This window comes from Mus pahari, chromosome 5 (genome assembly GCF_900095145.1).
Source record: "Mus pahari chromosome 5, PAHARI_EIJ_v1.1, whole genome shotgun sequence".
In the NCBI taxonomy this organism is placed as follows: domain Eukaryota; kingdom Metazoa; phylum Chordata; class Mammalia; order Rodentia; family Muridae; genus Mus; species Mus pahari.
In genome coordinates, this window is record NC_034594.1 from 106,560,543 (window position 1) to 106,584,598 (window position 24,056).

General features: G+C 50.2%; 1 protein-coding gene across 1 annotated transcript; it reads left to right on the plus strand.

Annotated features, from left to right (window-relative positions):
* The first annotated feature begins 224 nt into the window (after positions 1-224).
* On the plus strand, positions 225-17,073 carry Nuak2 (NUAK family kinase 2). Its single transcript, XM_021198129.2, has 7 exons — positions 225-580; positions 8,960-9,080; positions 11,616-11,767; positions 12,052-12,117; positions 13,522-13,641; positions 14,144-14,276; positions 14,902-17,073. The coding sequence occupies exons 1-7, from the start codon at positions 338-340 to the stop codon at positions 15,957-15,959; spliced, it is 1,893 nt and encodes a 630-aa protein (XP_021053788.1). The 5' UTR covers positions 225-337; the 3' UTR covers positions 15,960-17,073.
* Positions 17,074-24,056: the final 6,983 nt, after the last annotated feature.

The window sequence follows — 24,056 nt, forward strand, 5'->3', positions numbered from 1 at the left end:
TGGCACTTCGGTATTAATTCCGCTCTGCCTCCTTTCTTGCATTCCTGGGCCTCGGGTCCAGGTGGGCGGGGCCCCATTCACACCTTTCCGCGCCTAGCCAAGAGGAAGAGTGGGGCAGGAGCGGGTGAACCAATGCGATAGGCTTTGGTCACGAGCCGCCGGCAAGTCGGCCAATGGGACGCAGGGGCGTGGTCAGGACATTTCCCCCTCGAAACGTTTTATAGCAATTCGGAACGCGGGGCTTTCTAGCGTGCTCGGGTGCGGCTGTGACCTCTGAGCCCGCGGCTCTCCGCGCGCTGCTGCTTCCCGACCCCCTCCGCCTCGCGGTCCCCGCACCATGGAGTCGGTGGCCTTACCCCAGCGCGCGAGCCAGGCTCCCTCGGCCTCCGCCCTGGCCTCGGAGAGCGCCCGGCCGCTGGCGGACAGACTCATCAAGTCGCCTAAACCTCTGATGAAGAAGCAGGCGGTGAAGCGGCACCATCACAAACACAACCTGCGGCACCGCTACGAGTTCCTGGAGACCCTGGGCAAGGGCACCTACGGGAAGGTGAAGAAGGCACGAGAAAGCTCGGGGCGTCTGGTGAGTGTCCCTTGCGGCTCCCGGCTCACAGCGCGTCTCTTGCGGTGTCCTCGGCTGAGTTGCCAGGCGCGCGCATTTTAGATGTGTCTGTCCGTGGTTTTCAGGACAGTGCTCATGGACCTGAGAACCTTAGCTTCACTAGTTGCCTGTGGTTTGAGAAAACGGGGCTTGAATTTTGACTGCAACAAACGTCAACAGAGTAGAATGGAAGGAGGAAGTTGAAAGCACCAGATCTCAGTAGCTGGATGAGGTGTGGAGATCTTTAACTCTGACTTGACACTTGGGGGCCCGAAGTGAAGCTAAGTTTGGTTGTGATAGGCTTTTATTCTGGGAAATGTAAAAGCAGGCCCTCATGCCAGGTCCACTTTGTCTCCCAGCACTCCAGCCACATCTTTGGATGTGAGGCCTTTGGGGAACTTGCCCTTTTGATTCATGCGTGTGTAACTGTAATAGTAATCCGTAACTCTGAGCAAGTTCCTCCAACTCTGTTTTCTGTTTCCCCTTCTGCAAAAATAGAGAGAACACAGCTTGTCTCACAAGCTGCTTGGAAAAGTAAGATATAAATGTGAATGCACGTGAGCCCTGATCATAGATCCTGTGTTGAGAATGAATACCTATCTGGAAACTTCCCCTTGGAAGGACAGCAAATTTACCAAAAGTTACACAACAATGCTTCTTCCACTCCAGTTCGGTGGGCCTGAGTATTAGCTGGCTACTTGTTTAAAATGCACAGTCTCTCATTTCCCACCAAGGGAACTATTTTATAAAAGGTCTATAATTTACATTTTAGCAAGGCTCAGAGCAGGTGTTTAGGGATAACATTTGGCAGGTCCAGTGGATGCTGTTGGGGGGGGAGGTGTGTGCAGCCATCGTTTGCCCTATTGACTATGGGAATGGTCCCCTCCCCTAATTGTTTGCTTTTGCAGCCAGTAGCTGGTTTGAAATTCAAGAAGTCATTTCATTGGTGAAGGAGAGTGGATGTTGGAGAAAGGAGTGGATTATAACCCCATCAATAGGAGCAAGTATGTTTTTCCTGCTAAGGCCTGGCACAGTCCCCAGTTGCCCGCTGCCAGGTTACAGTTATTGGGCAATCGTGTACTTCCGGGCTTTCTTTTCTTTCTCTTTCTATAAAGTGCCAGGGCCCCAGAGGCTTCAGTCTTGAGACTTCAGGGCCCAGGCTTTGTCTGGGGGCTTAGCTAGAAAATAGTTGCTAATAGTGGCTTGTGTGACACGTCCTTTGTTGTGGGAAGAGTCGATTGAGGGAACTAGAGTGTCTGAGAATCTGAGATCGAAGTTCAGAGTTCACATGAGCTCTTGATTGAGGTCACTGCCTTACAGGCACACATGCACGCACACACAGAGACAGACAGACGGAGAGACAGAGACAGACAGAGAGAGATCACATTTGATTTAGAAGTGAAGCAAATCAATGACTCTTACATCAAACCCGAGAAAATCAGAGGGAACTCCCAGGTTCCCGTGTCTTGCTGCGTGCAAGGAGCCAAGATCAGCAAATGTGGAGAGTCTGCTCTGAAATTCCCCAGCCAGACCACCCAGGATTGCTGTTGAGAGTTTGCTTAGGGTCCCCCCCTCTTTCTTGGAAAGTAGCTCTCCGCTGTGCTAATGATTTCTCAGTCCTGGAGCAGTGCCCTCATCCGTACCCACCCACCCCTACATCTTAACTGCTCTCCTTAAAGAGAGGATACTTCTGACACTTCAGTGGGGGGAGAGGGACATGGCGCTGCTTAGGCCTTGTCCTGAGGAGCTGGGGCTGTTGGTGGGAGCTCGGTTCCCAGGAAAGCCTCCTGCTGCCAGGAATTTCTCACCACATTTGCAGCTTGCTTCCCATTCTCCTGGTAGAGATGGTTAAGCAGGGTCCCATGGGATTATCTGCAGGGAGGGACAGGTAGGGGGGACTAATGGCTGCTCCAGGAGGGCATCAGAGGAAAAACAAATATTTGCTCTGGATCTCAGACACATTCCTGGTATCCAAATGACATTTCCTCCTGTGAGTCTCCCAGCTCCCCTGACCAACCCCTAAAGAGAAAAACACATGCGGGGGGCGGGGGGTGTCTCACCGAAGCCATTGGTCTGATCTGCCTGGATATCTCGGTCACCACTAAGGGGGCCAGGATAGGCAGGAAGGGAACCCGTGTGGGTAGTTCTGTGGGGTCACATTGCTTCTGCTCCTTTTACATTTCCAATTGCTCAGTGGGCTACGGAAGATTGAGAAACGATGGAGACAAGCTGCTTCCTTCATTGGCAGATGAGGGAACTGAGGCCCAGAGAGGGGAAGTGACTTGTCTTCTGGCTGGGCAATGGCAGACCTGCAGCAAAACCTCCAGACTTGTCCACCATAAGCCTTGGATGACCAAGTGCTGAGTCTTGGTCTGGAAGTTAGTTTTGAGATGAGCCCGGGCTTGCCTCTGAGTGCTTTGTCATCCCATCGGCTAGCTCCAGCTGCCCTCCCAGCACTGCAGGCAGTGTTTAGAGTGGAAGACATCACTGGGAACCACCATTCTGTGCTGAAGGATCCTGGGTACAGGAACTATACTATATTCTTGCAAAGTGTCCAGTTGTGCTTCCTATTGCTTGCCGGATGCATTACCTCTCTGTGTTCCTCTCTGTGTAAAATGCAGATTATAATGTCGTGGGTTTCCCTAGGATTAAATAAAATAATATCTGTAAAATCCTAGCAGTGTCTCAGACACATGTGGCTTATTGTCCCAGTAAGGGTGACTTTGACCTAGGGAACTCTCTTACCCTGGTCCTCTCCTGCCTCAATAAGAAGCATGGATTGGGCTCAGTCTTGAGTTGAATCACTATGGTCTCTGCTTTGTTCAAAGTCATCTCTCATTCAGCCAACTTCAGAGAAGGACTCCCGTTGGCCAGCCGCCAAAGGCTTGTTGGGCAAGATGCTGCCCTCCCAGCTCCTCCTGCACCTGCCTGCTCAGCAGCAGGGAGGGAGGCTGCAGGCGACTCTTGTCCTTGGGCTCCAGCCAAACCACACAAAAGGGCTGGGCAGAGAAGCTCCTTGCTCAGGAACCTGGCAGAGTGGGCTAGGAGGAGGCAGGGAGGAGGTGGCATTCGTTGTGACTGGGGGAGATGGCTCAGGTTACCTACACAGCTTCTTCCTGATTCCCGTCTGGCTCTTGGTAGGGTGGTACATCCCCGCTGCTCAACCAGGACTGCCTAACCTAACCTCTCCTGCTTTATCTAAGTGGGTCATCATCCAGCACCTTGCCTGCTTCCCACGAAAGGGCAGAGAGGAGTCAAGGATCTTGGCTATGACCAGAGATGCCCAACTTGGACCATCTCTCCCAGCACCCAGAACTAGCATCTCTGCCCTCCCCACCCCTTTCCCTTCTTTTTCTTTCTAAAGCTTTCTGATCACCCGAATACAGATCATTTCTAATCCGAGCTCTGGGAGAGAGGAGTTATTTACCCATGAAGCCTCAGTACCAACTCCTCAGGGTGTTGGCAAAGAGTGGGCATGTTTTAAGTGGAAGGAGTGGCACACACTACGTGGCCCATGGCAAGATACGGGCGGTCCCTTCTCCAGGGATGGGGGGGAGGGAGTGCAGGGCAGAACTGGATACCTCCAAGGAACTTTGGTCTTCTGAGATACTGGTTTCTCCTCCATTGTAGTCCTGTCCTGTGCATGGAGGAACTTTGGCGAAGTGAGTTTATCTTATTTTCTTTTTTTTTTTTTTAAAGATTTATCTATTCTTATATGTAAGTACACTGTAGTTGTCTTCAGACACACCAGAAGAAGGCATCAGATCTCATTACGAATGGTTGTAAGCCATCAGGTGGTTGCTGGAATTTGAACTCAGGACCTGTGGAAGAGCAGTCAGTGCTCGTAACTGCTGAGCCATCTCTTCAGCCCTGAGTTTATCTTTCTGAAGGGTTCGCTGCTGGTTTGGGAGTTCGCTTTGTTGCCTTTATGAACTCGCAGAGCTTCAAGGACAAGAAGGGTTTCAGCAGGTATGCTCCGGCCGCTAACATGGCCGAGCACGACGGCCTAGTAACGCTCCTTAGAGGGCTCCTTCCTGACATTGTGGTGACCCATTTCTGAAGAAGCTGTACACAGAATGCTGACGCACGGAAGGGAACTTGGAGATCTACCCATACCTGCCTGGCATGCTCTGATTCACTTCCCTAGCTCACTGTCTTAGCAGAAAACCTCACCCATCCTTCCATATCTGAAACAGTTTTCTCCTGGGCTGGTTCCCCCATGCTCTTCCAAGTAAAGAAAGCCACTCCCAATGCTCCCCAAGCCTTTCCACGAGCCAGGACTTTAAAGCTAGACATCCCAGGAGTGCAGCGAGAGCTGAGCGGTTAGGAGCCCCTGCTGCCCTTGCAGAGGACCTGAGTTTGGTTCCCAGCGCCTGTGTTGTTGGCTGCTCAGAACCATCTGTAACTCCAATTTCAGGGGATCCAAAGCCCTCTTCTGACCTCCATGGGCATCGTATGCCTGTGGCACACATGTATGGCACACAGGCAAAACGCCCATATGTATAAAGTAACAATAAATAAATCTGATCAAACAAACAAACAACCTGGACAGCCCAGTTAGCCAGAGGCTCCTGGTTTTCTGTGCCCTGTGTTGCATGGCTTGAGACAAGTGAGAATCAGGTGCCTGGGTTCACATAGACGGCCATGGGTTTACATACACAGAGTCATCCTTGGTCTGCCTCAGAGTGTGGATTACATGTGGGTAATATGCAGGGTGAAGAGGGTGGTGTCGCTAAGGGTGTCAGGGAGCTGAAATGAAGCTTCAGTGGTTAACAGCACTTGCTGCTCTTCTAGACCCTCCAGGTTACATTCCCAGTACCCACACCATCACCACCATCCGTAACTCCACTTCCAGGGGATCTGAGACCTTCTTCAGACCTCCTGGGCACCAGGCACACACATGGTGCACATACTTATACATGGGAAAAAACACCCATACACATAAAATTAACAAATTTATACAAAAATTTAAAAAAACAAAAAAACAAAAAACTTGTGTCAGGACAAAGACTTTGGCCTGTGGCCATCCTTTGGGTTGGGTACCTGTCTACAGTTGGTACCTTCTTTCCTAGGCTTCAGTCAGCTTATTTTCATCCTTAGGCACAGTTGCCAGTAACCCTGCAGGTGAGAACAAAGGTCTCTAGAAATTAGTTCTTGTAACTGAGGGAGACTCCACCCAGGCCTGGGGAGGAGGGGAGGGGGTAAACCTTATAGGTCACTTCAGGCAAAGATCATCCAGGGACTTAACAAATAGATGTTTGTAAAGAGTGTTCACTAGTGTCCAGCTGTTAAGGGCCTTCTGCACGTAGGGCTCTTTCTAGTCTTTAGTAGTAGTAGACTGAACTAACTTTGATATTCTAGGACTGGCAGAGTTTGGGAACAGTGGCCTAGCCCCATCATGCTAATGATAAATCAGTTCTTGTCTGTCACCCTTTGGGGGAACCAATGGAGGACCAATAACATTTCCTTCCTTATTTCCTTCCTGGGAGGTGCCAGACAGGATCTCCTATGACCTATTGTGGATAACTGGGGGTTCTTCGACTGTTCCTCACCCCTCTGATGTCTTATAGGAGAATGATATGGGGTAAAATTAGAATTTTAGAACTTCTAAGGTTAGAAGTGGATCTTGATACCTGTGTACCCACTAGCCATACGAAATAATTCCTAGAACCCTCAAATACACACTTGTGTGTACACGACTGTGCATCTGACATCTGCCTGGTCTTTGCCTGGATGCATTTTAAGCACTCGGGTATTTTTAGTTGTCTAGATAGTGGTGTGTGTTTACCCGTTTTTACTGTTTTTACTACCTACTAATAGGTCTTTTACAACCTTTGTCTCTAAAGAGTTCACAGCCCTTTACTCATTGTCTGGTTTCATGAACAAAGACTTACAGAGAAGAGAGCAGGCCATGCAATCTCCCCTTCAGGCTGAGAAAAGCATCGTGGAGAAGCGCGGTGTGGGAGTATGGCTCTGTGCTGAATGGAGAAGAGAGAGCAATCTCCTAGTTGAAGGAATATTCAAGGCCTTTGCCCTGCTCCCCTGTTCTAAGCCCAGGGCTTTTCTGCCTAGCTCTTTAGGGAGTGGGGTTAGAGCAGAATGTTGAAGCAGACCGACCCTCCCATCTGCATTATTCCCCCATCTGCATCATCCCCCTGCATTGGGCCTCTCAGGGATGAGGCTCCATGGTGACCATCTGCCGTTGTCCTCCCTGCCCTGTTCTGGGGAGGGCTGAGAATGGGGCCTGTCCCCTTTCAGCAATGCAGCTTTTAGGGCCTGATGGGGCGGAGGGCACGCCATCCCTGGCCCGTTGCCGGGGTGACCTGGCTATGGGCATTGTGAGCAACTCCTCTGACAGGATTAGGCCTATTCCGAATTCTTGTCAGGTGGGGAGCACAAACCGAAAAGAGCCTGCTGTCCAGAGAGCTGAAGCTATTGTCTACCTCCGGAGCCTGTGAAAGGGTGGATTAGAGGCCCCGCCCCTTGAGCTAGGGGTTTCCTTTCTGTCTCCTTTTGAATCCAGAGGGGAGGCCAACCCTCCTGGGAAATTGAATGAGGAGCTGTTTACCTCAGACTGGGCCTTCATATTTCTCATTACTTGTGTGAAGAGGAAGTCCTGTGTTTACCATTCTGTTGGTGTCCTTGACCAGAACTTGCCAGGAACTGACTGACCTGGGACACCCAATCCTCACCCAGCCTGAGGGCCACTGGCTTTTCTGTACAGCTCACTTCACAGACCAGAGCAGGAAAGCCCCCGAGACTACTTAGTTCAATCTGTTTATTTCACAGAAAGGCAGCTGAGGTGCTGAGAAGGGTAGGACTTGCCCACAGCCACGTGGATAGAACAGGAGAACCAGGCATTCTGGGGCCTGGCTCTATGGTTTCTGTTCTCTCCATTCTAGAGAATGCCATGGACCAGAAAGATGGAAGCTCTTAGGTGTTGATCTGCTCCTCTGTTTCCTCTGTACTCACCCTTCCTGAGCCCGCCACACACCAGATGGAGGTCTTAATCCTTTTCCACCTTTAAGACCTTAAGCCCCAGAGGACTGTCTACTTGTTTGCTTGTTGTTGGACATTCCTTATCTGGACGATTGCTCACTGGAGGGTGGTGTTTTGTTTTGTTTTGATGATCTTTTTTCTTATGGCAAATAACTTGCCAGCATATTAAACAAATCCATATTGTTGTAAATCATCCCAATACAAAATAAAATGCTTTTATTTATTTATTGTGTATGTCTGTCTTCTCATGATGTATGTTTGTACATCTGCATAGGGCATCTGGTCCCTTGGAACTGGAGTTACAGACAGTTGTGAGCTACCATGTGGGTGCTCACAACTGTCTGTAACCCAAACTATTTGGGCCCCAAACTCAGGTCCTTTGGAAGAACAGCCAGTGCTCTTAACTGCTGAGCCATCTCTTTTTTAGCCCTCTAAAACCGTTTTATCATCCCAAGTAGAAGTGCTGTACCCATTAAATAACAACACCCCTATGCCATCTCTTTTGCCCTATACCCCTGGTAACTTTTGATCTATTTTCTATAGAGTTGTTTATTTTAGTTCCTCATAAAAGGGGGTGACATAACGTCTGTCACTGTGACTAGCTTATTTCACCGAGTATGTTTTCATGGTTTAGCCATGTTATAGTAGGCATCAGAATTCCATTCCTTTTCTGACAGATTGATACCAAATTTGCCTATCCATCTTGCTTTAATGTCTGACGAGTGAGTGGTTGTTTATAGCAAATTGGTGTCCAGGGCAGAAGAAGAACTAAACTCAATCAGCTTGCCAGCTGTGCTAGTCAGTGACTTCGACTTTAAGGAAAGCATTTAGCCTGCTGGGTTTCCTTACCAGTGGCCAAGGGTGGGGATGCTTTCTTCATCTGCTTTCCAGAGCTCTTGTGAGGACCAGTCTATTTACTCATGCGGTAAACTGCTATTCCCTGACTAATGTGTGCCAGGTCCTCTACCTGGCATCGAGTGCTGAGCAAATTGTCCTGAGCAAGTCATCCCAGGTCCTTGTCCTTGGGGTGCACTGTGCATATTTGATTGGTAAATCCTGAAGCATCAAGCCCCACACAGGTACAGGCTGTTACGTATCTTGTTCATCTGTAGACTTTAAAAATGAGGCCATTAGTCAGTGGTGCTTTGACTGCACTGGACTCAGGTGACAACCTTTTCTTGACAAGGTGATCTTCAAATTGCCATCACCTGACTTGATGAAGGTGGGTGGTTGGTTTCTCTTGGTGCCTGCTGTATTGCGGCTGCAGGCAGAGTTCCAGGACCAGGGCTCATGGAGCATCCTCAGAGATGCCTCTACCTTGCTAGACCTTTCTCCTTCATCTCTTGCATCCTCTGTTCCCAGGTGGCCATCAAGTCAATCAGGAAAGACAAAATCAAAGATGAGCAGGATCTGCTGCACATACGGAGGGAGATTGAGATCATGTCTTCGCTCAACCACCCCCACATCATTGCCATCCATGAAGGTACAGTAGTGGGACATTTGGAGCTGGGAACCAGGACTCTGGGAGCGAAGGGGTGCACACAAGTCAGATCTGCTGACACAAAGAAGTAGGGTGTGCCCAATGGTGATGCCTGTAACCCCAGCTCTAGGGTGCCTAAGATAAGAGGAATATAAATTCAAGGTCATCCAAAAGTGCATAACAGGATCCCACCTTTTAATAAATACATAACTTAAACAAATAGAGTTCTCTTAAAAAATGAAGAATGATAAAGGCTTTGGAGTTGCAAAAGCTGGATTTAAAGCCCTGCCACATGACACAGGACTTACCCTGTAATCCATCTATATCACAGGACAGTTGCAGAAACCCAACTGGTTACTGTCACCTAGTACTCTGTAAGTGGAAAAGCTGTAGGTTAGTTTGTGTGTTTGTAGCATGGCTGGGGTCCTACCTAGAATCCCACACTTGCTAGGTAAGTGCTGTAAATTGAGCTGCACCCTCATCTCAGACTGCATAGCCTTTTGGTGTTGTTGTTTTTGTTGTTGTTGAGTTTTTCCCTAGTAGCACTGCCTCCCAACCCCACGAGATCCTTAGCAACCCAGGAGAGGCTGAAAGGCTGGAGTCATCACCTGTCTCAGGAGTGTGGGTGCTTCTCAATGCTCCTCTGTTAGCCAGGCCTCCTAAAGTTGCCTTGTGCCTCTGGATCACTCCTGCATGGGTTTATTCTTGCCTCTCTCGCCTCTCTTCTGACATCAGTTCTGGCTTGATCACTCTGGCTGCCCTCTTCCCTGAGGCCCAGACAACAAAGTGAGCAGGAGGGGGTGACGGGAGAGAGCGCCCTCCCACATACACCTGTCTGCTTCAAGTCTTTATGTAACTTCAGTAACTGGGATCACAGGGACAGCAGGAGGAGGGAGGGGAGGGGGGAGCCTGTAGACTTGTCTGGAGTGGTTTTCTTTTGTCTGAAGATTCCTGGTAGGTCGAATAGAAATGGCTCAACTCTCCAGTTCATAGGAAGATAAAGGGCAAAGCTACTGTTATGATCCTATGGCCTGAGTCTGTCCCATGAGGAGCCCAGACAAGTGGCTGAGAAGGCTAATGGTATTTCTCTTTTTTTTTTTTTTCCCCTCCGGGAACAGTGGGCAGATCATGCTTAGTGACTGGTAATGTGTGCACGCGCCCCCGCATGCATGTGCATGAACTGGTGTATATATGAATTCTCTCCATACCCAGTTCCCACTTGGGTCTGAGAACCGAACTGACGCTCAGGGTTTTGTTTTGTTGTGTTTTCATTGTTGTGTTTTGTTTTGTTGGTGTGTGTGTGTGTGTGTGTGTGTGTGTGTTGATGGTCCAGGCACAGGGCATCACTGTTACTGGTGTCTAAAAGGTTCCTCCAGATTTATTTTCATCTTGCTATAGACTCTGGATGTTTTGACCTACAGGAGTACTGGGACTGACTTCTAATGTTCCTCACAATGCACCATGCCACCTCTTTATCTTTAGTTCCTCGCGTAGAGGTTGCATATAAACTGAGAACCACAAGTGAAGAGTCGCATCAGGCACCCCTAAGAGTCTGGGTCACCTGGAAAACAGCACCACACGTCTTTTTCTGGCCTTGAAGCTGAGGACTCACCCCTTAGCTCCTTCTCAGAGGCTCTGGGGCTGGCCCAGCAAGCCAAACTCATAGGACCCGTTTAACATGAAGATGCGCTGTCATAGCCTAGCGTGTTCTGACAGACACACCAGCTGAAGGGCCAGTTTGAGGAGCCAGCTATTTTCTACGTTTTTTAGAGGACTGGAGGCTTGACGTGAGGTGGTAAGACGGCCCCTCCTACACATGGAGATGGGCTAACCGGGGTGGGCTGACTGCCAAGAAGCCAGCCAGCCAATTAATTACCACATGTTTATTGATTGCCTCTGTGATAGAGGCCATATGCACTCTGGCCCCAGCCTGCGTCCTCTGAGTGGTGGCAGGACCAAGGACTGTTTTGGCTCTCACAGTCACAGGGCAGGTGCCAGGTTTTAGAATTATACACGAGAACAGTATACAGCAATAGGTCCTGTTTTTGAGCACTTTTTCGTGTATCAAATACTGTACTAGACCAAGCATTGTCTGTCACCGGTTTCTTGCCTGTTTCTTGCCTGAGACCTGGGAAGTTGCTGTTGTCTGATCTCTGGGGAGGAAACTAAGGCGCAATGGGTTGATTGTGTATCCAAGTTCACCCAGCAACTCTGCATGCTCCCTGGTAGATGTAGTAGTGGTTTGACCAAGGTCATAAGACGAAGTGTAGGGCCTTTTACTCCTACAGTGATATCTCTGTCTTCCCGCTGAGTCCTCAAAAGTCTAAACGTAGCCACTGACCTCCCGTCTTGATTTGCTGCTCCAAGAAGGCACTGGGTCTTCTTCATAGGCTCTTCTGCCCTTATTCGTGGCCCCTGTCCCCTGTAGCAGACATTCCACAGGGAGGTCCTATCTAGGGTGAGGCAATGAAAGAGACTATGTCCTGAGGTGGGAGTGTGTTCTCCGGGAGGCCTGACACTCTCGCTTGCCCTCTCCAGTGTTTGAGAATAGCAGCAAGATTGTGATTGTCATGGAGTACGCCAGCCGCGGCGATCTGTACGATTACATCAGTGAGCGGCCACGGCTGAGTGAGCGGGACGCCAGGCATTTCTTCCGACAGATCGTGTCTGCCCTGCACTACTGCCACCAGGTGAGTGCCCACCCTCCAGACCTGGTCGTGTTCTTTGGGGGAGGGTGTCTCTGGAGCACTGAGGCTGGGACTCTGAGAAAGGCTTCTGGACTCTCAGACCTAGGAATGCTGATATCTCTGGCTTTGTTCTCTTGACCGTGGAAAGGCCTTGAACTCTGCGGCTAATTTGTATCCCAGAGTCCCTGAGCTCCACTCTGATAGTTTTTAGATTTTCTAGACGAGGTCCTTTGTCTCCATTCCCTTCCCTGGCGACAGTCCCTGACTCAGTTCCCTTCCTCGTTTAGAACGGGATCGTTCACCGGGATCTCAAGCTCGAGAACATCCTTCTAGATGCCAATGGAAATATCAAGGTGAGCCCTCGTTTCTGGCTTCTCAAAGCTCTAAGTGCTTAGTGGGTCCTTGGACCTTAGCCATCTTCTATCCCAACACGTTCTTTATAGATGAGGCACTGAGCCCTCAAGAGGAAGATCACCCCACTAGTGACTGGCAGAGGTTGGGCTAGAACAGAAATGAAGACTCTATCAGGCCAGTTACATCACAAGCGTGGCAAGGGTTTAATCTAGTGTCAATTTTTATTCAAAACTTTGGGGCCAACAGGTACTGAGCCCCGTTCCCCTTGCCCTGAGTGCTTGCACACGAACCCACATGCACAGTCTAATCTGCTACAGTCAAGAAGCCCTGCAGGGCCTTTCCTCATTGCCATCACTTTCTATTTCCCCGAAAACACCGGATTCTCATTCGCATGCTGAAGTAGCTAGACTTATGTCAATCACTTATGTCAATATGCCAAGGAAATAAACAAGAATCTCAGGGCTGGAAGGGCAAGAGGACAAGAGCTGGCTGAGGTAGCAGGCTAGCCTGGCAAACAACTGGGAGGGTGGCAGTCTGGCACTTCTCAGATCTCCCCGACATAGGACAAGGGTCACTCTATGGCTGCTGATCTACGTGTCCTGAGGTATCCTGGTACTGAGTTCGTAACCCTTATCCAGGCCATTCCTAAAGCAGGTGGGGTTTCTTTGATGCTGACAGGGAAGGGAGGCCAGAGCCAGTAAACTCACACAAGCCGGAGAAGGGCATAGACTCTGTTGGTACCAACCATCAACGTCATTACCAGCTGCTTGATAAGACGCCCAATAAAGCTATAAACAAAGGAGCCAGGGTTTCATAAACAGCCCTCTCCACCCTGCACACATGACCCTTTGATGGGGTGAAGGATCAGGTAGTCCCAGGATCTTGACCTCCACCTCCAGCTGATGGGAATGAGGAGGATGATCTTAGAACCAATCTGACATCTAAAATCAAGCAGCTCGGGGTCCTTTGAAAGGATTCTATCTCCTGGGCTATGACAGCTCTGACTTTTGTCCTCTCTTTTCCTCTGCCTGGGTACATGCAGGTCCACCCTGGCTTCCTGTTTAGGTGTAGGCAGAGATAAACCCTTGGCTCAGAAGGGCAGCTCAGGCTTCACATAGTTACTGGGCCAGGGGCCTTGCTTGCCTGCTGAGGGCTTTAAGGCACTGTCTTTCAGGACCTGAGCTATGAGATGTAGGTTGGGTGTCTCTTTCCTTCCACCAGGGCCTGGCTCTTCCCAGGATCCTGTGTATTCAGGAAACAGGAAGTGATAGTAACAAGGTGGGGGAGCTGAAGGGCTTCTTGACTGCAGCTGATTAAACTGTATTCCCTGGAAAAAGGATGAGCAAGGGCTGTGGAACAACCCAACCTTTGTCATGACCCGTGTTTGTCCCGACCCTATATAGATTGCTGACTTTGGCCTCTCCAACCTGTACCACAAAGGCAAGTTCCTCCAGACGTTCTGTGGAAGCCCTCTCTATGCCTCGCCTGAGATCGTCAACGGGAAGCCCTATGTGGGCCCAGAGGTGAGCTTCCTTCTCCTGCCAGCATCCCCGAGTCTAGGTCATGCAGGATACATATGGCAGTTTGCTTGCTGCTTCCTTTTTTTGGAGCACAAAACTCAGGCCCCTACAAAGCAGTGACTTGCCAAGCCCCGAGGGGAAAGTAGCAAAGTTGTCGTAGAACAGAGGACTCCTGGTATCATGTCTCCTTCTTGTCCCCTGGTTCTCATCACCTCCTGGTGCTCAGTCCAGCCACCCCACCTTGACCCAGAAGGATGGCAATGGCCTGGCCACTGTTCCTATGCTTCCAGGGGGAAGTGACTGGCAGCCTCTATCTTATCCTGTGAGCTCCTGACCCCTCTGCCGCACCCCCTACTTCACCTCTAGTTACAAGAGAGGGTAGGAGGAAGCCTTCAGAGGAGACCTTCACGTCTTCTGTCCGTATTGGAGAGACACGGACCGCAGCTCTCCGGTCTGCAGCACGTGCTGTGTCTTTGCTGAGCACCCCTCCCCCTCTCCCTCTCAGGTGGACAGCTGGTCTCTGGGCGTTCTCCTGTACATCCTGGTGCATGGCACCATGCCCTTTGACGGGCAGGATCATAAAACACTGGTGAAGCAAATCAGTAGCGGGGCTTACCGTGAGCCGCCCAAGCCGTCCGGTGAGTGGGGACTGTGGCCCGGCTGGGGGAGTGGGGTGTGCTGTCACTGCCAGCGATTCCCAACACAGAGACTAGACAACGGTGATGAAGAAGGTAGCAGTCCTTAGAAACTCGGGGAGATCAGGATGCGCCCCACTGTTCTCCAGTCTGAGACCTCTGAGGAAGGGGGCAGCTTTCTTCATCGTGAGCATGCTTTAGAAGTGCTCCCTAAGGTCCAGCTTAATCCTCTTTGCTCTAGTTGTATTGTTTCTTATTGACTTTCTCCTCATCCTGAGAAAGCTGACCCTTCATATAAGATCTAGACAGTGGGAAGAAGTGTAGGAGAGCTTTGCTTTGTCGTTGGAGCATAGTTCCAGAGAATGGACTTTCAGCAGAGAAGGAAAACACAGTTGTAGAAACAAGGACTGGGAGGGAAAGCTTATGGGATAGAGAGGGAGTCACCTGTGTCTGTCCAGGAAAGTTGGCCTGGGGAGAGGGCCTGAACCTGTGTGGAGCCCGAGGAAGGAATACACTAGTCTCACCCAGAAGCCTGAGCAGTGTCCACATTGCAGGTGAGGCAGGCCCATGCTAGAGGACCTTGGATGCTGGTTCTTGCGGCTCTCAAGCCCTTGCCTTTGTTTTACAGATGCCTGTGGCCTGATCCGGTGGCTGTTAATGGTGAACCCCACCCGTCGGGCCACACTGGAGGATGTAGCCAGTCATTGGTGGGTCAACTGGGGCTACACCACTGGAGTTTGGGAACAGGAAGCCCTGCGTGAGGGTGGGCACCCTAGTGGTGACTCTGGCCGGGCTTCCATGGCAGACTGGCTACGTCGTTCCTCGCGCCCCTTCCTGGAAAATGGAGCCAAGGTGTGCAGCTTCTTCAAGCAGCACGTGCCGGGAGGTGGAAGCACCGTACCTGGGCTGGAACGGCAACATTCTCTTAAGAAGTCCCGTAAGGAGAATGACATGGCTCAGACTCTGCAAGGTGACCCGGCTGAGGATACCTCCTCTCGCCCTGGCAAGAGCAGCCTCAAGCTTCCGAAAGGGATTCTCAAGAAAAAGTCCTCTACCTCATCAGGGGAGGTCCAGGAGGACCCTCAGGAACTCAGACCTGTGCCTGATACTCCAGGGCAGCCTGTTCCTGCTGCATCCCTGCTCCCCAGGAAGGGCATCCTTAAGAAGTCTCGGCAGCGCGAATCTGGTTACTACTCCTCTCCAGAGCCCAGCGAGTCTGGGGAACTCTTAGACGCCAGTGATGTGTTTGTGAGTGGGGACCCCGTGGAACAGAAGTCTCCACAGGCTTCAGGGCTCCTCCACCGCAAGGGCATTCTCAAACTCAATGGCAAGTTCTCCCGCACAGCCTTAGAGGGCACTACCCCTAGCACCTTTGGATCCTTGGACCAACTGGCCTCCCCCCATCCTGCAGCCCGGCCCAGCCGCCCCTCGGGGGCTGTGAGTGAGGACAGCATCCTGTCCTCCGAGTCCTTTGACCAATTGGACTTGCCCGAGCGGCTTCCCGAAACCCCACTGAGGGGCTGTGTGTCTGTGGACAACCTGAGGAGGCTGGAGCAGCCTCCCTCAGAAGGTCTGAAGCGATGGTGGCAGGAATCCTTGGGGGATAGCCGCTTTTCTCTGACAGACTGCCAAGAGGTGACAGCAGCTTACAGACAAGCCTTAGGAATCTGCTCGAAGCTCAGCTGAGGAAGAGAGGCGGTGCCCCAGTATGGGGTAGGCTCTGAGAGGGTTTGCAGAGAAACCCTGGGTCAGATTCCCGGGGGGGAATAGAGTACATCAAGGGCTCTATGTCTGCAGCCTGACTGGGCCTGGAAGATGTGAGAAATCGCACAATGTGGAAAGGAATGGGAAGGACTAACAGGGAGCCCTGGCTGCCCAAGTATTACAGTGGGATGGCAGAGACCTGAAGGTGCCTACCTCCTTTGTGCCATCTATGACATTTCCCACCCTGTTCTCTGCCAGTGTCAGGCTGCACCTTCACATAAATTCCTGTTCCATCAACCACCAGGGTTAGAACCCTGACTTCCTTGGAGGTAATGTGGAGTGACCTCCATTATTTAGAGAGGAAACAGCCTCTGGTTTCCATCTCTGCTGCTGTGCCTCTCAAAGACCTGGAAAGACTCAAACTGCTGTTTGACTTCATCTCAAGGGGGCCAGTTGCCTCTGGACCCCATCTTAGATCTCAGAGACTTGAGCCTTGAAGCTGTCCCTGATATCCAGACTGTGGGTGTATGTTCTGTTTCTCAGGCCAGCGGGACCTAGAATGTACTGACTTATTTATTTTTTTGTGATTCTCACTTCTGTTTTTTTGTTTTTGGTTTTTTGTTTGTTTGTTTGTTTTTGTTTTTAAGTGAATTTTGCTGCTTTCAGTAATGTGAATGCTGTGTTCTGGGGAACGCCACTGTGCCATTGAAGTTTATGTACAGGGAAGTATTTGGCAACGATGTCCCTCTAATCAAGGGGGGGTGCGTTTTTCAAATGTATGTCTTGAGCACTGTCTGGATTGAGTCTCCAGTCCCTTCACACCCAAGGCTGTCCACCCTCCCTCATCTGTGGCCAAAAAACCCCCCACCTCATTAAAACCAGCAATGGTAGCTGGAAAAACAGTCTCTTGTTCTCTTTGGGGGACTTGGGTTCACATATCTTTGAGCCTTTTGATATTTGTGACCACAGATGGGACACAGATTCTGTTTAATCAAAATAGGGCAAGGGGGTTAGGCGGTGCAGCTGGGGTGGTCAGGGTGCTGTTTAATGTGTACTCTCAATCCCCAGGAATGTAAAAGAATAAAATCCATCAATCAAACAAACAAACACCCTTCCAAAATACTCAGTCCACCTGACGTTAAGTCTGACCTGTTAAACATTCTGAAGGAAAAGCCTTGGCCCAGGGTCCTGGGTTCTTTTTTCCTTCCCTAATCCTCAAGGAAGAAATGGATCAGGTGGATATCTCTGATTGATTCCTTTTCCCAGCAGCACCTCCCCCCCCCCCCCCCCCGGCTTCCCCTCCCCCACTAGCCCGTGCCCTGCCCCCAGTGCCTGAAGACTCTTCCCACAACCTTTATTCCCTCTGAAGAAATCCCCTTTCCTTCCATATTGGACAGCTTCTCCCTGGGTCCTAGCTCCAGACTCTGGGAGGAAGTCAAGAATGCTTGGAATGTCCACCCTCCCTGGCCTGCCTCTCAGCCCCCTGCAGAGCTATCCCTACAGCCTGTTCCATTGAGAAATTGTTGGACTCTGGGACTGGATAGAGGGAGGGACAGAGGACAAAGTGCAGGCAAGCAGTTGGTCGCCTTTGGCTCCAAGCAGGCCCTCTCCCCACCCCAACTCCTGACCTACTCTGGTATTCACCCCCCTAATTGCCCAGTTCTGGCTGGCTTCTGTTTCCCAGCTATACACCCCACCTGTCCCAGTGTTGGGCACTGCCGGATGAAGACTTGGGCCTCCCTCATTATACCTAGAGACTTAGAAAGGTCACAGCCTAGAGACTGGTGGCACGGAAGGCTGGTCTGGACAGTACAGTTCACATAAAAGTTGCTTGAGTGACAGCAAATGTGCCTGAGGTCCCAGGACCGGGCTAGGCTTGCGTAAACACTAGAAAATCACAGGCTGGTGGGCCTTCATCCCACAGCCCAGTGTGCAAGGTTGCTTGCTTGCTTCCTTCCCTTTGGGCCTGCAGCAAGCCCTAGGTGTGCTGAACTGTGGCAGACAGCTTGGGTTGCAGTCAGACTGGGGGCAGGCAGCACATGGGAGCACAGAAGAATTAAACTTGGTGAAAATCATCCAGGAAACATTGGCAGGAAGTTTAGATGAAGGAAAGCTCATCATGGAAGATAATAGAGGCTACCATTTATTCTTATTTATTTTTGATGTTTGGGATCAAACTTGGAGCCATGCTAGGCAAACAGCATATCACTGAGCTGCAAACTCCAATGCTTGTTAAGTCAAGATAAGGTCTCAGCATAACTCTTTATCCTCCTGTGTCAGTACCAGCATCCCAGGCTTATAGCACGTGCCTGCAGCAGGAACTTTATGTAGTGCCTGGCTCCATGCTCTTAATAGCTTTGTTACATCCTTGTGAATTTGTTATTTCCTCTCATTTTGCAAAGAAACAAATTTGAAACATTAATTTATACTGTGGGAACACAAACTTGAAAAGCTAGATCTGTGAAAAGTCGCACTGGGGAGCACAGAGGCTCACTGCTCACACACTGGGGAGCACTGGGGCTCACTCACACACTGGGGAACACAGAAACTCGCAGCTCACACACTGAGGAGCACTGGGCTCACTGCTCACACACTGGGGAGCACTGGGGCTCATTGCTCACACTGGGAAACACAAAGGCTTGCTGCTCACACACTGGGGAGCACTGGGGCTCACTGCTCACACACTGGGGAGCACTGGGGCTCACTGCTCACACACTGGGGAGCACAGAGGCTCACTGCTCACACACTGGGGAGCATGAAAGCTCTCTGGTCACACATTGGGGAGCTCGAAGGCTCACTGGAGCTGGAGTGGCTAAAAAAAACAGAAGCAAACAACTACACACACCTACCAGGGAATATCTGCTATGTGCTAAGCTCTTGGTCAGGCTTAAGATCTGGAGAAATTTCTTCTCCTGGAAATACCTCTGGCCTCCACAAGGTCCAAGAAAGGAAATGGAGAAGAGAGGGCAGCAGGAAAGGGGAAGATGGAGGAGAAGGCTGAACCTAATCAGCCTCTGAGATGAGGGCCAGAAGGGACATAGCGCCTCACTATCTGAGCAGGAACTGAGTCTCGTGGGTTTCTGGGTTGGTGGAGTTCCTGTGGTCTGTTTAATTACCCTGGGAGCTAAGTCATGGACGGGATAAAGGGGTGAATGTGGGGAGGTGGGGAGGAGCCCCAAAAATCTAGCCTTGGACTGTAGATTTCATCTGCTCAGACCTCCTCACCTGCCAGGACACTTCATACCAAAGGCATTCCAGAAAGCAGGCTCAGCGATGACGTCGGGGGGGGGGGGCCCACCCCGAGGGACAAGGCTGGAGCTGCAGGAATCTTTAGTGCCACATCAGCGCTTCCGGAATGTGAACAACCTAGACAAAGATGGGGGAGGAAGCTGGAGGAGATCAGAAAGACTTTTTGAATGCTCCTTCTTCCTGGCTCTTTCCTGAGGCACAGGCAGGATCATGATGTTCTTGAGTGGACACCCCCTCGTGGGTTAGGGCCGTGGGAGGGAAACTCCCATGACACATTGGCCTGGCTCCCTGGCTCAGGATCCGATGACCCTTTCGTGTCTCCCTCTGCCCCATCCTGAAGGGGGAGAGTAAGAGAAGAACAGAGTAGAAATGTTAGGAGCAGCAGACCCCCCCACTCCCCGAGAACAGCATATGCAGACTTCAAGAGTGGGAATCCGAACTCCGACTGCCGGCTAGATTGTGTCTTTAAGGGACAGGATGGATCAAGGACAACGATTTGGCTGAGTGACATGAGCATTTTTAAAATAGAAGAAGTGGAGTGTTGGGAGTCACCTAATAGACAGCAGGCTGGTTTTCTGGAAAACGATGGATGTGTTGGCTAAGATGGGGAGCCAGCCGGGGCAGGGCCAAAGCCAATGGCTGGACCTCCAAATGTAAGCTGTAGCTTGATAATCTCTTACATACTGTGTCCCAGTCACTTACTTGGCCAATTGATTACCACTTATTGGATTACCAGTTATTGAAACTGGGGCTGTAGATCAATCACACAGCACTTACCTGGCATGAGCAAAAGCCCTGATGGAAATCTTGAGGACTTCAACAAAAACTTTTTTCTCTCTTTTTTTACTTTACTGAGGGCCGTCTAGTACATTTGTGTTGTGGTTGGGTTTGGTCTTGATTTTGTTCCTAAGGCAAGTTCTCACTCTGTCGTTCCAGTTCCGGGGAGGCCGTTAGTGCTGAGTTGAAGACAAGGGCAGTGTCAGCATTGTCTTGATAAACCTTGAAAGGCTCTCTCTGAGCCTGGTATAAAGGGCAATCCTCCACCATGCCTAGCTTTGGAGATACATTTACGAACAAAACTGACAGCCATCTATGCCCTTGTGGACGTTTGAATTGCCAGTGAAGCTGGGGCAAAGTACAAGAAGCCGAGAGAAGCCACCTTGTGGGCCATTGTAAGGCTGTGGCTTTTATTCTGGGGGAAACAGAGTCATTGGGAGGTGCTGAGCTGAAGTCTGAAATGACCTAACAGACTTTTAAAAAGAGTCTTTCCAGCAGGCAAGGAGACTTAGGGAGTAAAAGTGCTTGCCACTAAGCCTGACCACCTGAGAAGGATTCCTGGGGTCCATGTGGTAGAAAGGAGAGAAATGACTCTTGCAAGTTGTATTAAACTGGAAGGCAGATCTGTCTAAATCTGATAGGCTGCCTTGTAAGCTTGCCTGTACTGTTCTGTTCTGGGGAGGCTGGCAGTGTGAGCTGAAGACAAGGGCGGAACCAGTCCTGATAACCTTGAAAGGCTCTCTCGGAAGGACGAGAGGAGAAAGTTGGGGACTGCATGGTCCTTTGTGTAGTTGAAGTTTCCTGAGATTTGGCTTCTTTTTTTTTTTTTTTTTTTTTTTATCTACACAATGAGGGCTATACTAACATTTTCTTACTCTCACACCTGAACTCCCACATTTTCAAAGGCTTTTAGATTCCCAAAGAACTTAGGAAATGTCTCCAGGCTCTGCCTCTAGCCTTGGTCCTTACAGTAGGGCCAGGTGCTGCAGTACAGAGCAGGGGCTGGGGGCTAAATAATGTCAGGTCATCTTTGGTCATCTCTGAACTTCAGAATTCTCTGTTTTAGTCACTGGGGAGGCTGCTCACAGGCTTTTGTCCAGAAAAAGACCGAAAGGCTGAGTGTTTACAAGGGCCACGACCCTGGTCCCACTGACAAGTATTCAGCTGAGGGCCTCTGGAGGAGCTGGAGCCACAGTTTTTCTTGGAGACACAGCTTTCTCTTTAGATCTGATACATCTCCTCCTCGGTCTTCTTTCTCCAGCATCCTGCTCCCTTCCTAGGCTAATCTCACCCCCAAATTCTCCCCCATCCTGTCTGGGGCATTCAGGACAAGCTGGGGAAGTGGGGGAGGGGGGGTTTAAGTCCATAAATGGACACTAACTCTTTAAATTTTAGTCTTCAAAAAAGGCAGTCTCACCCTTCTGCTCTCTCCCTGCCGGGGAGTTCCTGGGAAGAGGAAGGAATCAGCTTTGACGGTATGGGATTCTAGAAATAGCTGAACATTTGAAAAGATAGACCAGTCTGACTCAGCTTCCCTTGTAAACACAGGGTTTTCCCAGCTCCACATGCTGAGCCCCCATTTCCTGATGGAAGTACTCAACAGTGTATCTGTAGAGGTTGTGATCCAACAAGCAGAATCTCCATCCCCCCTCCCTCCTCCCTCCTCCTCCTCCCCCACCTCTGTCTGTCTGTAGAGGTTGGGATCCAGCAAGCAAAATCCCCATTCCTCCCCACTCCCTCCCCAGTCCTTCTCTTGGCTGCGCTGCCTGGACTTTGGATTGTGGGTGCTAAGCTCCTACAGCAGAGCTGACCAAGCAGACCAGGCCAAGGGAGCCTTCAAAGCTCTGGGGCTGGAGTCTGAACTTGCCTGACACAGCTCACCTTGGGACTTCTGGCTGCAGTTGTTCAGCACTATCTCTGCTTGGTGCAGCCTCATGCTCTGAAGTGGTCCATCCTCTGCCAGGAGACCCTCCTTGCAAAGGGACTCCCAGCTTGCCCTGCTTCCCACCCTGGTGACCAGTCCTCTGTGGATTTGGCAAAGCTATGGATGATTCAAGGCGGTGTCACCTTGAAATTTTGCTCATCAACAACCAGGCTTGCCAATAGGCCTTGGAGATAGACTTGACCCTACTCAAAAAACTCTAGGTAATAAGCAGATGCACCAAGAAGCCAATCCACTGATTTAGCGTGAACGACATAACAGCAGCCAAAACCAACCTGATACTTAAGCTACCGTTAACCATGTCCACTGCCAGGGTCATTCATTCAAAGACAACTCAAATGCAATGGGACAGTGTCGCTTGGACAGCAGGAAGCTGGGTGACAAGAGCTTCCCTGGGTGGTAGTGCCAGCCCCTATCCCAGGGGGTCAATCAAAGCACCAGTACAGCCATTAGGTTCACCCCATGCTGTTAAATGCCACCACAGCAACTTCTTTGTTGGCACATCCTTTCTTCTACAAAGCATGTCACAGTGACTCAGAGTCACTTTCTGAGTCCCCTTCACACCCATCATGTTGTTGCAAGGATTAAGGGAGGCAGCACGTGAGAGTGCTTTGTAAGCAAGCCATCACCTCTGCCGGCCTAAGGAGTGAGAACTGGTACTGAGTAAGTCAGTGGTGAAGGCCTCCTCCACTACCTAGCCCAGCCCCTTATAAAAGGGAATCTGAGAGTGAAACAACACACAACTCATTACCTAATAAATCCATCAACGTTTACTGAGACCAGACTATTGTTCTTGATGCCATAGAAAACACGGGAGTGGTCCCCTCCCTCCACGAATTTATGTAGAATAGAATTGAAGCTATAAACCAACACCTACAGTCTGATAGCTAACAATACAGAGATGGGGATGCCGAGGGTGGGGACCAGGGACAGAGCATGTGGCAAGATGTTCAAATCTGTTGCTTGTAAGGGGGCCACTGTGTAGATGAAGCGCTGGATAGATCAGTTTAGGAAGGAGCTGGATGCTAGGCTCCACAACCTAGCAGGTGACAGGTGGTGCTTCATAGTCCTGTACCCTTCCTCACAACCGTGTTACTTTGCTCTCCTTTGGCTACTGCCATGGGAGGACATGCCCAGGTCAGATACGGGTGGGTAGAGTAGGCTAATTCCTTCCTTGCCAGACATTTGAGGTGGGCAGCGAGCAGATGGTTTGGCTATTGTAGTCATTCTCTTTACCTGACTCTCTTTAGTGCCTCTCGTATCTTCCACAAAGCATGCTATGACACCTTAAAGTCACTTCCGCAGTCCCCTCACATCTACGCGTTGTGGCAAGAATTAAAGGTCATAGCTCATAAAGATGCTTGGCAGCCAATACATCTTCACTACAGACCCCTCTCCTCTGCCTCAGCTGGGTCAACTTGGGCCACCTTACCATCTGTGTCCCATGTCCCTTGAGATAGTCTGTCTCCCTAGATCGGTTTCTCCCTCCCCACTGTGGCTTTAAGCAAGATCCAACCTCAGCCTCTTCACGTCCTCAATAGCTACCTTAGAAATGTGAACCCTTTTTACTCATGTTAAATTGTGCGTGTGGAATCGTGCCATCCCCATTTCGGATTAACTTAAGGAAAAAGAAATAATGACCAGCAAGTAAGTCAACTGGTCTTATGTTACTCCTGCTTTCCCAGTGACCACAGTCCAATCTTCTTTCCCTGTGATATAAAAAAGTCACTGGGTGGTGGTGGCACAAACTTTTAATACCAGAACTCAGGAGGCAAAAAGCAGGTGGAGCTCTGTAAGTTCAAATCCAGTCTGGTCTACAGAGCAAGCTCTAGGAAAGCCAGAGCTACTCCGAGAAACGCTGTTTTGAAAACCCAGAAGAAAAAAAAAAATTTTAAATGGAGCCTGACATGATGGTACATGCTTATATTCCTAGCATTTGAGAGGAACAGGCAAGAAGATCACAAGTTTGAGGCTACCTTGGCCTACAGAGTGAGAGCCTGTTTATAAAAAAAAAAAAAAAAAAAAAAAAAAAAGAATTTATAAGCCGGGCAGTGATGGCGCACGCCTTTAATCCCAGCACCTTGGGAGGCAGAGACAGGCAGATTTCTGAG

Bases quoted from the DNA above. Each gene is read 5' to 3' on its own strand.
- Nuak2 (XM_021198129.2), top strand. From the start codon at position 338: ATGGAGTCGGTGGCCTTACCCCAGCGCGCGAGCCAGGCTCCCTCGGCC. The intron at 9,081-11,615 runs GTACAGTAGTGG...TGCCCTCTCCAG, and splicing joins CATCATTGCCATCCATGAAG to TGTTTGAGAATAGCAGCAAG. The intron at 14,277-14,901 runs GTGAGTGGGGAC...TTTGTTTTACAG, and splicing joins TGAGCCGCCCAAGCCGTCCG to ATGCCTGTGGCCTGATCCGG.